At 35.2% G+C, this 13,486-nt stretch overlaps 1 protein-coding gene and 1 pseudogene across 2 annotated transcripts; one reads left to right on the top strand and one right to left on the bottom strand.

Annotated features, from left to right (window-relative positions):
• Window positions 1-2,085: 2,085 nt before the first annotated feature.
• Window positions 2,086-8,915, top strand: LOC143535547 ((+)-borneol dehydrogenase 2-like; annotated as a pseudogene). Its single transcript, XR_013135727.1, has 4 exons — window positions 2,086-2,334; window positions 4,592-4,665; window positions 4,753-5,365; window positions 8,292-8,915. The product of XR_013135727.1 is annotated as a (+)-borneol dehydrogenase 2-like (transcript).
• Window positions 8,916-9,078: 163 nt separating this feature from the next.
• LOC143535548 (basic leucine zipper 2-like) lies at window positions 9,079-11,003 on the bottom strand. The gene is made up of 4 exons (XM_077029772.1): window positions 10,230-11,003; window positions 10,064-10,139; window positions 9,537-9,663; window positions 9,079-9,442 (listed from the first exon to the last, which is right to left on the bottom strand). The coding sequence occupies exons 1-4, from the start codon at window positions 10,751-10,753 to the stop codon at window positions 9,267-9,269; spliced, it is 903 nt and encodes a 300-aa protein (XP_076885887.1). The 5' UTR covers window positions 10,754-11,003; the 3' UTR covers window positions 9,079-9,266.
• Window positions 11,004-13,486: the final 2,483 nt, after the last annotated feature.

Raw genomic sequence — 13,486 nt, forward strand, 5'->3', positions numbered from 1 at the left:
AAACTCTATAGAAGTTTATTCAAGCTCAAAATGGTTATTTGATGTCATTTAGAAATATGATTTTATGAAAAACTTATACATTTGGGTTATAACAAGTAAATAATAAATAAAAATGTTTACTTTATTTAGAAGAAAATGGAAAAACATCCCCATTTGTGTTTAACATAGATGTTAGTAAAATAAAAATAGGCTAAGGTATAGCAAATCATACTCGTTTTTGAAATAACAATCGAAACTACAATTTGAGGCTTAATGAATCTCCATTCAAGACACAAGTAATGTACATTGTCAAACACTTTACGAGTGATGATATTCGATTGATTTAAAACCAAACACGGCAAGGTTTTGAAGTGAAATTATTTTTGATTACATAACCATAATATTGTGAGGGTTCGTCTCTAATTTTTATCTATCTGTAACCTCTCAAAAAGACGCAACGATTGGCAAACTTTTCGCTAACCACCCTGCTTCTTCAAACAGATGCAATGTTCGACAATGGCTGGTTTTTGTTAATAATAATAATAATAATAATAATAATAAATCATTGCTTCATCACTATTTTCTCTTTTTTTCTTCACATTTTTTTAAATTACTACTACTACTAATAATAAACGTGAAAAGCTAAGTGAATCATAAACTTTATATATTATTATATTAGGCATATATGTCCAACAAAACGGTGAATGGGTGAATGAAGAAAAAAACCAAACATAAATTTCACACAAACATTATCTTAAAGTTTTTTTTTTTAATATTCGTTTAATAATCACCATGGTTGCACTATTTCAATTTAGCTAACAGCCTAAGTTACATGTTTAACTTGAAACAGTATAATAATACGATAAACATCTTCTTATGAAGGAAAATGTTAATACAATGACATATCGTAATTGATTATCAAACTTGGTCAAAAAATATAATAATTTGTATATCGTAAGAGATTGCTAACAGCCCATCTATCTTGCTTTTATAAAATGTGAAATTTTAACATAGCTTGGGATACTATAACCAAGCGTGAAACTGACATATTTCAGCTTCGAAATTTTATAATTAAGTTTGTAATACTATAAGTTAATCATTTTCAACTAAAACACAGAAAAAAAATGCATTAAACAATTAATCAAACTTAACTGAAGCCATCACCGACCTATAATAAGTTAACTCTTAAATAATTCAGTAATGTCAAGGAGTGAGCAAGCCGGGAACACTCCCGCACAAAGCCGGGAAAACTCCCGCCCAAATGAGCCAGTCCGTACGATACTGGAGGATCTTCTGTACTGTACCTGACGAGGCATGGACAAAAGATCTGACCAAGGATATGACAGCTCACTGTCAACAGTATGACGAGCAGCACGCTCTTGTACTGTATGTCACTATTAGCCGCTGCCTACTCACCAACCTGTCGGAGGACGTGCATAGCATGCAGTTGGTGGAACAGGAATAGTACACAGCCGGCCTGGTCACTATCAGCCGCTCCACCAACCACCAGCATGGCATGTGCGTAGCCCACAGTTGGCAGAACAGAAACACTATTCAGCCGGCTGTACCTGCTTGGAAACCTACCTTCGGCTATAAATACTCCAACACCTTGGAATGGTATCATCTTATCTCATATCTCATATCTTGATATATTACCTGATATCTGCTCTAGTCATTCTCTTAATATACACTTATATTCAAGAGCAATCTAGTCTGATTCTCACGCCGGAGGGTGGTCACAAGGAGGTACCCCCCCCCCCTTCTCAGTGACGAGCTCACGGTGTCTGTTTTGCAGGTTATCAGAAGAACCATCTTTGCCGGACCTAACCCTCGTGGGAAACATCTATTTAACCCCCAGATTATCCGTAATCTGCCCGGGGTCGATTAGTGTTTCTTCAATAACCAAGCGTGAAACTGACATATTTCAGCTTCGAAATTTTATAATTAAGTTTGTAATACTATAAGTTAATCATTTTCAACTAAAACACAGAAAAAAAATGCATTAAACAATTAATCAAACTTAACCGAAGCCATCACCGACCTATAATAAGTTAACCGGCCTATGGTTAACTGACCACACACACGTTACACTTGATGTTATTGGTTTTATCCGCCCGGACTGCTCTATGGATATCCTTAGTCCCGCACATCCTTAGACCATATCTATTTCATATAATTTATTATTATATTACTTTTGTCCTTTCCTTAAATTACATGTATATATTTCATGCTTCACAAGTCTAAAGTCCAAGTCCCAAGTACAAGTGGTGAAGTGCTTCTGTGGGAGTGCAAAGTGACGTCATTACTCCGACCATAACACAATAAATCTTTTCCGGCAACGTTCATCTTATTCAGGTCACATCATCTTTTCCAATCTCTCTAGTAACAATATTATGATCTATGATTTTATTCATTTCGATATATTTAAATCCAGGGATCTGATACTAAATATTACTTTCGAAATTATTATGATCTATGATGTGACCTGAATATCTAGTCCATACAAGGCTCCAGGCCCGGCTCCGAGAAAGCAAAAAAAAATTTGGGTCGAAGGCGAAATTTTTTGTGCCTTAATTAAAAATGAGTATTTTGTTGGTTTAAACAATTAAATTTTTATATAGGTTTACTTGGTTATAATTTGGGTTGTGTAAAAAATTTTTGTATAAAAATATGATTAAACATATCTCAAATGAGACCAGAACTCATAACCTTTTGGTTGATAGTAATACTTCTTTGCCACTAGAACAAACTAGTGGTCATGTATTTAAGTTTAAACATTACATATACATATGGTTTTTAATAAAAATAAGAGTAAACTGCGGTTTTCGTCCCTGTGGTTTGTCCAATTCTGCAGTTTTAGTCCAATAGTTTCATATTTGCGATTTCCGTCCCTGTGGTTTCACTTCACCTGCAATTAAACCCGAATTCATTAACCCCGTTAAGTCTGGTAGTTAAATCTATCAGCATATCCTTCACGTGATGGGCATTTTTGTCCTTTTTCTCCCCAAATAAACCTCAGCCCCTCACGTGAGGGGGCTTACGAATTAAGACTGGGGTTTATTTGGGGAGAAAAAGGACAAAAATGTCCCTCACGTGAGGAACACGCTGATGGGTTTAATGACCAGACTTAACGGGTTAATGAATTTGGGTTTAATTGCAATTGAAATGAAACCACAGGGACGTAAATCGCAAATTTGAAACTATTGGACTAAAACCACAGATTTGGACAAACCACAGGGACAAAAACCGTAGTTCACTCTATATATATATATATATATATATATATATATATTTTTAAAAAAATGGGCCTAATGAGATGTCGGGCCTGTGACGGTCGACCAACACGCCACCCTTATGGGCCGGCCCTACAAGACTCGAGCTCAAGCTAAATAACTTAACGAGCTTTATTTGCTCTACTCTTACTTAATAAGGTTCGGCTCATTTACACCTAAAATTATTATTTATACTTTCACTTTGCCTTATCTTTGTCAATGAGCAATATAAACCAATAATACAACTTTTTGAGATGAGACACGTGTGTTCTGTTATCAGATTAATAATACCGACAAAGACTGGCAGTCATACCTCACTAGAATCCAAGATATATTAACCAAACATGTGAGTTTAAATTAGGTTCACTGGTTCACCTATCTCATTGGTTAATAGAGGGATGGTGGGTCCTAGGGGATGACAAATTCTAACACAGACTGTTAACAACTTAACATGACATGAAACGACACGGAGTTAAACTAGTTTGGGTTTGAGCGTAACTAGTTCAGTTTGTTAAACAAATCGACATGTTTAAGACCTGATTAATTTGTGTACAAACAGGTTTAAAACATATGTTAACTTGTTAATGACATGTTTAGACCTGCTTGTATTTTTAACTTTTTTACAAAAAGATAAAAATATATTCTGTATAACCCTTACACACCCCGACCTTTTTTAATTTAAAAAAAAAAGTAAAGTATATGTATTAACTAAGAAATGAGAGGCTAAGGTTACGAAGTAAGGTCAACTGGTTAAGGAAAGCTCAGGTTCTTAGATGGTATCCTCTCTGTCCTTCCCCTTTCCCCGACTCGAGAACCCCTGAAGCGCACTGGAAGCATCTCAAAAGAGAGAAGTTTATGAACTTTTGGCGACTTTTGTTTCACTACTTATGAGTTATGCGATATATATCGTGTCCCTAAACACATCACGTCGTGTAACCTGTTTCTATATAGGTTTGTGATCATGTGTGAAAAAAAGACACAACTAGTTATCATGTTGTATCTTACATGTTATGTTAGCCCTAGCTCTAGTGGGTCCCGTGAGTTTTCCAATAACAAATTTTCATGATTAAAAAGAAGATAGAAAGACGTGTGAGTTTTAAAAACTAGTATGTTATTTAGATTGTACAAGTTATACTAACCACAAGTGAAATGATAAGTTAATTTGATTAGGAAATAAGTCAATTTCATCATCAATTTGTAGAGCTAGTTATCATTTCAATTTAAAACTTGTGTGACCCATACTTTTATTATGTGTGGTTAATATCAAATGTTTAAGGAAGCCCACTTGTATCTTCAACTATAGCTTCTTTTTAAAGCCTGTTTTATTGTTTAATTTGCAGTTAGATAAGAACCAAAGTTGAGTTCTTGCAATGACAACCACTGGTTCTAGTGATGCTCCTCTTGTTGCTCAAAGGTAACCAAACATAAACCATTTGTTTTTTTTTGTTTGCTTAATGCATACTGCAAATACAGCTTGACATTTGATTCATATATCTTTCAGATTATTAGGGAAGGTTGCTTTGGTAACGGGTGGTGCGACGGGTATCGGAGAGAGCATTGTTCGCCTTTTTCATAAACACGGTGCAAAAGTTTGTGTAGTTGATATCGACGATCACCTTGGTCAACAACTATGTGAAACTCTCGGTGACAACACTCGTTTCATTCACGGTGATGTTACCATTGAGGACGATATTTCTAGTGCGGTTGACTTTTCGGTCAACACTTTCGGTACACTCGATATCATGGTCAACAATGCTGGAATGGGCGGGCCGCCCTGCCCTGACATTCGTGAATTCTCCATATCGACGTTTGAAAGGGTATTCGATGTAAACGTCAAGGGCACGTTTATTGGGATGAAGCATGCAGCTCGGGTTTTGATCCCGTTAAAGAAAGGCTCAATTGTTTCTTTGTCGAGTGTTGCGAGTGCGGTCGGGGGGTTGGGCCCACACGCGTACACGGGTCTAAGCATGCAGTGTTGGGACTCACTAAAAGTGTAGCTGCTGAACTTGGGAACCATGGGATTCGGCTCAACTGTGTTTCACCTTATGCGGTTTTGACCAACTTGGCTTTGGCGCATTTGCATGAGGATGAACGAACTAGAGATGTTCAAAACGGTTTGGGACTAGGAACCGGAACCGGTTCCTATATTCAAAACCTCCTTTGAAACCGGTTCCAGGCTCGAACCGGTTAGGGAACCGAACCGGTTCTCCCACCCTCGGACCCCTAACCTATGGAACCGGTTCTTACCGGTTCCTAACCCGGTTCCTGCACTGTAACCGGTTCCAACCAGTTACAGTGTAAAAATTTTTTTTTTTTTTTTTCGTTTTTCGTTTGCGATTTGGATTCTAAACTACGATTCGTATTTGTATAGCATGAAAAATAAACAAAACAATTAACATAAAATTCATTTTATTTACTTTAAGAAGTTCAAAAAAAAAGTTACATGTTTTAAAATCTTCAAAAACAAACTAACAAAACATTAAACTTATAAATATAAAGTTGTGACATATTATTTCTAGAAAAGCCTTCTTGTTCGTCGTAATTATTGAGCGGCGACTTCTTCCTCGGAATTACTTGTAGAAATGCCTTCTTGTTCGTCGTGCACTCGAACATCAAGTGGTGTTTCATCTTCGAGAGTGGTTACGTGTTGAATACGATCGATTGAGTCCAAGTGATCCTTTAAGCAAATGCACATCTCCACCGACTCCGAATTTAGTCTTGTTCTTCTCACCGATATTACACTGCCACTAAGAGAAAAAGCGGATTCCGAAGCTACCGTAGAAGCTTGGACGGTTAGTAAATCACGGGCCATGGTGGCAAGAATCGGAAACTCGGTTTCCTTTACCTTCCACCAAGCCAAAACATCAAAAGTGCCATATTCCTCTTCGGATAAACCGGTAGAGTAATCATTTGCACTATACCTTCCTAGTTCGCTTGAAGGGGTGTTACCCCTTTGTTTTTTAGCCGTTACGTTGCGAACGGTGTTCATAAGGCTAATCATGGGATCTCGTACTCTAGTAGCACTTGAACTTGATGAAGACCCCCCTGGCATAGGCATGTGTATGTTTGACCCATATTTATTTAAATAAAAGTCATACATAAATTTAAAATTCAAGTTAAAATAATTTTTTGCCTCTGTTGAAAAGTTTGGGTCAACTTCATGCATATCTAAGGCTGAAAAAATTTCGTCTATCACACATTCAACCCCCGTAACATTTAACATTGGGTTAAAGCGGCGGCGCAAGTAAAAACCGGTGGCAATTCAAGAAAGTATTTTTTTAATTTAAACTTCATTGGTAATATGATGTTTGAAAACATTGGACTTTTATATTCAAATTCTTTAAGATTGTTAACCATTAAAAATAACTCCGAAAGAACCAAGGGACTTGTCGGATAATACGTTCCCGATAGTTTCGTAGTTGATGTTTTAAAAACTTCAAGAAAAGTCGATAAGTCATTGATAATTTCCCATTTCTCATTTGAAAAGGGGATTGCCAAATCATTCTCGGCAAGACTAGAATGAAACATTTGTAAAGTTTCTCTTTGTTCCAAAGCACTTTGAAACATTATGCAAGTGGAATTCCATCGATGAGGTACATCCCAATTAGCTCCCAAAGCTTTTCTTCCCGTATCTTTACAAAATTTTCTATAATCCATTTGTCTTTTTTTACTTTTCTTAAAAACTTCATGTATCATTAGTCTAAAATCGTTTATAACCGATGTAACCTCATCCGAAGCAAGTCCGTCTTGCACGATTAAATTAATGATATGTGCAACACACCTTGAGTGAAAAAATACACCATTGCAAATCGGCGTATATTTTAATTTTAATTTATCAACCGCCGATGTATTATTCGACGCGTTATCAAATGCCATTGAAAATATTTTATTTTCTAGTTTATAAGTTTTTATAACATAATCTAAAATTTCAAACAAATTATCTCCCGTATGTGGATACTCAAAGAGTTCGAAAGCAATGGTGCGTTTCATCATTTCCCACGATGACGGGTCTACCCAATGAGCGGTGACACAAAGATAAGATTCGGGTAGACCATGTAGAGCCGACCAAACATCACTAGTTAAGTTTATTCCCGTATTTATATTTTCAAAATATGCAATTAGTACCTCTTTGGCCTTCTTCCACAATTTAAACAATAACGTTTAAGAGTATGACGACTTACGTGAGTGTATTGTGGTTGAAGCGTATCTCGAATCATGGCGGTTAAGCGAGGGTTGTCGAAGTGGCTAAACGGCAAAGCTTCTTGAATCACAAACTTCGCCATACGATCTTGAACTCGATCAATTTGGTATGTAAATATTCCGCCTTCACTATCCATTTGCGTTTGTTGCGAATCGACGTTCTTTTTCAACGCCTTGCAATACGGTTTTTCGATGTGTTTCTTCAAATTTGAATTCGAAAGTGGGTTTAAATAAACCCCACAAAACTTGCACCGAGCCTTCAATGAATGGTCACTCAATTCAACCAAATCCCAATTGCACCAAATCTCTTGATTACGATTATGAGGTACAATACAAACGAAACTTGGTTCGGCGTTGGAACCTTGACCAACCGATGATTGTGAGGCAGCCATAACAACAAATATGAATATAGAAGAAGAGAAAACAAGAGATTAGAGAACTCAAAAAGTTGTAATAGCGTTTTTTTGTATTTTTTTGCGTTCGGGTTTGCGTTTTGAGTGTTGTGATGAACCCATGACACCAAATACCTATTTATACTAGTAATGGGGTGCTTGGGGGAGCCAAAAACCGGCTATTTTTGACCCCAACGGTCAAAAAACGGCCAAAAAAACGATTTCCAACGGCTATACTCGATTCAACGGCTAGAACCGGTTCCTAACCGGTTCCGGATGGAACCGGTTCCGGTTCGGTTCCGGTTCCTACCCGCCCCCACTCAGAAATGCAAGAACCGGTCACGGATCATCGGGTTGAACCAGATAGGGTCCGGTTCCTACAAAAAACGGGTAGGAACCGGTTCGGTTCCGGTTCGGTTCCAGGAACCGTTTTTTTGATCATCTCTAGAACGAACTGATGATGCGAGGGCAGGTTTTCGGTCGTTTATTTGGAAAAACGCTAATTTGCAGGGTGTGGAACTGGTACCAGAGGATGTCGCAAATGCGGTATTGTTTTTGGCTAGTGATGACGCAAGGTATGTAAGCGGGGCAAATCTGTTTGTTGATGGAGGTTTCACGTGTGCAAATCATACGCTAAGGGTGTTCCGTTGACTGTTGATTGTAGTTTGGTTTAACGTTGTTCAAACAAAACCCGTGTATCCTTCGGAATAAATATATTTATCTTGTCAAATATATGATCAAATTACTAATTTGACTGCTTCAGCATCAACACATGTTTTTTTATCTGCTTAACTGTATACCTAGGGTGTGTTTGGTGCATGGTGCACATAAGCTGAATTGATATTGAGCTATTTAAAATCAACTTCTTGAAAATTTGAATCAAGCCAAGCTTAAATGAGTTCAAACCTAAAAATAAGCTCGTTTATTAAACGACCCGAGCAGAAGTTTCATATACCAATCTCGGGCAACAAGCCTATTATTATGAAATGGTAGTTAAAGGTGGTTAAACCTATCTCTTTCTCTAGTTATCTCTCTATAATATCTAAGCACCACATAGCATGATAACAAATAATAAACTTGCTAACCCAATCAGAACTCAAGCTTGCAATATAGCTTGAAATGAGCCAAACCCAATCAAGCTCGCCTCATTTACACCCTTAGTTCGGTGCATTGACTTTAAACACAGCCATAACAAACCGAGCATTGGAGTTGATAACAGCTTTTTTTAAGACAGATTACTACATAGCTGTGCTAAAAAAGTCCCCTTTTTAAACAAATGGGAAAACTCAAACACAATATCCATTAAGTTCTTTAAACTGGCAAAAGGAGTGTCTAAAGTCTACCTAAAATGTATCCAATCTGCAGAAAGTCATCATCTTCGTCATCATCTTCGTCATCATCTTTACCTTGATGCCAAAATTATTCAGTTAATATGAAGCTTCCCCATGTCAAGCATATGCCAGCTAGCTTCTACATTCAGTTTCTCTGCATCACCGCTAGAATTCGACCTAAAATGTGTTCTCCCCTTGCTCCCATTGCGCGAATACGCCAAATTACGTTTCAGCCCCTCAACTTCATTTCTCATAAGCTGGTACTGGCCTGTATGTATATACATCAATTTTTTTTGTATCAGATGATATAAAATAAATGAAAATTAAAGGATTTAAATACTAAAAGAGACGGGAAAACTTACGCTCTTTGACAAACTTTTCCTGCTGCAGCCTGCCTAACTGCTGTTTAAGCTGCTTGTTTTCCATTGACAGATAAACACGCTGCTCTGCCAACGGTTTAACTCTAACAACCAATTCTGACACGATATTCTGCATCAGTAGCCACACACTTTATTAAATTAATATAGATGCAACTTGAACCAGTTAGAACATGTTTTTAGCAAGAAAAAACTAATCCAAAACCGTGACAAGATTTTAAGATTCAAATTGCAACAGGGATGGCAGTGTTTTGGTAATCCAAGATCTATACCTGATCATAAAACTATATCCCATACCTGTCAGGTACCAGTTACGTTTTGTGGTATACATGTTTATCTTAAAATCACCTCAAAAACCGCCTTCAAATATCAAATGCTTAGCTACACTTATAAGTTATAACATTTTATAAATTTGATAATTTCAACTTTCTATAAACTTAAACATATTACTTATCATAATTTGTACGAATATATATTATATATCACTGTATACGGTTTCTACTAGTTTTTACCTGAAAATTCTCAACAGTTCTTTCCAGTTCTACTATATACTGAAGTTTCCTTACTCGTGACCGTTGTGCAGAGTGCCTACAAGAATAAGTACCACAATATTAAGTTAAAAAACAGTTTTCATAACTCTAAAGAGCTAAATATTACAAACATGAACCGGATATTAACCTTTTAAACGGTTTAGCCTCCATGTTAGCTTCACCAGCAGGATCTTGCACAGAATCAACTTGCGGAAATCCAGAAACATAAGGATCAGAAATTGAATTGGCATACTGCACAGGACCATGTGAAGTATACTCTGATAAAGCAGAAACAATAGCATTTTCTTGAACAGACACTTTATCCTTGCTTCGAGGCGAATTAGGCCCATACACACAACCCGAATCCAGTCCAGTTGCAGCAATGTTATCATCCTTTTCTATATTCAGATTCTTCAACTCAACAAGCTCATCCAAAACAGTCCCGGAATCACTGGCTGCACGCCTATGAGACTTTGATTTGAAACCGGGATCCCAGTCTCCCAATAGATCATCTAGCCATTCAGGCTGTTCCTCCAAACCAAAGGTTTGTGACAGAGATTTGTGGTGCCGGGCACGGGTGTATTCATTGGTCCAGGTGGCTGATGAGGGCGGATCGAGGGAGTTTGACTTTGAAATCGGGCAGCGAGGTGGAAGATGTGGCTGTCTTGACATGACTGACTAATTTTCTTAAAACAAAAATACATAAAACATATTGAGAACAACTTAAATAACAGCTTATATTGAACATACTGTTTAAATTACTTCTGAAAAATAATGAAATTAAAAGAACATTCAACAAGTTTGTCCTTAAAAACTTGAAACGAGTACTGATTTTAACATACATAACTCATTTGACATCAAAATTCAAACCACTGCTATCTATACACAAAACACAATACACAACAAAACACACACTTATTTGAAGAAGCATAGTTCTTCTTAGGGCTGTAAACAAACCGAACGTTCAGCGGGAAGTTCAATTAATAAATGAACAAGCATGAACAAGGACTTTCGTTCGATTAACTAAATAAACGAACACGAACAAAGGCAATGCTCATTCACTTATATTCGTAAATGTTAAATAATGCGCCCGTTTATGTTCGTTAATATTTGTTCATTACAAGTTTTTTAATAATCTTTAATAACCTTTCTTAACATGTCGATATAACCAAAATTATTAACTATAAAACAAAAATATATACGAGTATTTCACGATTAATTTATATGCAAAATTAAAAGACCAACAGTCAACGAAAGTTCATTTTCTTAGCAAACGAAACGAACTAACTCTGAAACCCTATTTCATTAATTAGAAGTTTAAAATGTAGAAAGTTAACAACAATTAACCAATACTCAATGAATAACACCTCCAAATAAATAAAATCCACATTACAACGTCACCAAATGCGGTCGATAACAATAACAATAACATCAAAAACGTTACAAATTATTATACCAAAAGAGACCTGATTGTTTACCCTTCAGATTATGAAAAACAAAGGCAAGAGAGATTAGTGAAAGATTAACAATGTGTGAAGAATTAAAGGAAAATGATAATAACAATAATAATTAGGGGAATGAATAATTTGACGTACCTAATTTTGATTATCGAGAGAGAGTATTGGGAGGAGATACGATGCGTAGTTGAGCGATTAAAGCCGTCACGCCTTTGCTTCTTTCTTTACACGTTGGAATGGCTCACTCTGCAACTGGCTTTATATTTAGTAGCTATAAATATCTTCAAAGATTGATTAAATTAGTATTAATCAAATTGATTTTCTTAAATATGTTTGACTGAATTTATTACACTTTTTTTTTTTTTTTGTTAACAACCAATGAATAAAGCTCGGCTAACTAGAGCATTTTCGGTTTATTCTTAATATTTTTGTGAGGGAATTTGTAAATTATACGGTATAGTTATGAGCGATCATGAGTATATGAGAGATCTAATTATATGAGAAAGTTAAATTTGAGGTTTCACTATTTACACCATCGTATATTTTTTTAATATTTTCTGAGATTGGCTGTGGGTGTAGGAGATAGAAAATTTAATGATAAAAATGTACAAAAATATTATTTAATTAAACAGAGAGAAAATTATAGTGATTTTTAATGTAATTATATGATATATATAGATATATGGTATGGAATAGGTTGGGAATGCTCTAAGGTAATCAAATGCCAAAATATGATCTCATTCGCACATGATCATAGATAATGTTAGGTATGGGTGTTCAAAAAAAATCAAATTATGATCTGAATCTTTGGATTCAGATTCAGACAGTAATTTTGAAAAAAAGATGATTTTTTTAATTATTAAGTATTAAATATTATTTATAAATATTTGATAATTTTTGGATATTTAGAATAATTTTTTATTACTTCTGATTTTTTTGGATATTTCATATATTTTAGATATCCGATATATTTTTAAAAGTAGTTATTTAAATTTTATAATAATAATTATTTTTTCCCCAAATTTTCGAATATTTAGTTCATTGTCAGATCAAATATTTAAAATTTCGGATACGTGTTTAGATAATAAAATCCACTATCTAAAAGGTTCAGATATCCACTTTGGACACCCATAGGGTTGTTGGGTGGCCTAAACCCACAATCTCATGTTTCGTGTAAAATTTATAGACTTAAATCTCATTGGCAAAGCTTGAGATCCTATAGTCTTAGGTTCGAAATTTGACTAAAAGATTTTTTTTTACAACGATATATTTCGCTATTAATTAAGTTTGTGGATGTCTCGGGCATGAAGCATAACACGCATTTCTTCTTAGAAATACTCACTCGGATATTAAAAATATCGTAAAATAAAAATAAAATTGAACGTCAATTTAAAAAACAAATGTGTTTTGCTCGTGGTGGTATAATTATTATCTTTTTAAGATTCTTCTACTCTTTTATTTGTTTCTTTATGTTTCTTTTTCTCTCCCCTGCTTTCCTTTGTGCTATAAATTTGAAGGCTTTATTAATGACGAGAATTTATTCTTGTGGAGGAATATTATTATTCGAATATCATGAATCGATCTAATCGTGATAATCGTTTCCACTATTGTCTTTGAGTGTACTTTGTATTTTAAGCTTTTCATTTTTATTTTATTCTAAGACTTCCTTATTATCATGTCACGTGTAAATTTGAGTTACTAAGAAAATTTCATTAGTATTTACGGTAAAAAAAATATGAAGAGTTAAACCACCAACTTTTTTTTTATACTCGCATGATTTATTTAAAGCTTTACTTTTATATGTTGTCTAGATCCATGTATGATTTGAAGGATTTATATAGCTATATGATCGTTTTTATTCATTCTCTTTTCGTTTGATAAGCACTAGTCTTTTCTCAAGGTGCGTATATAACATTGTTTAGCAGTAAGTTTATAATTTAATCTATCT

Source organism: Bidens hawaiensis, unplaced genomic scaffold (genome assembly GCF_021521415.1).
Source record: "Bidens hawaiensis isolate Kalapana, Puna unplaced genomic scaffold, B.hawaiensis_p1.1 tig00010569_1, whole genome shotgun sequence".
NCBI lineage: Eukaryota > Viridiplantae > Streptophyta > Magnoliopsida > Asterales > Asteraceae > Bidens > Bidens hawaiensis.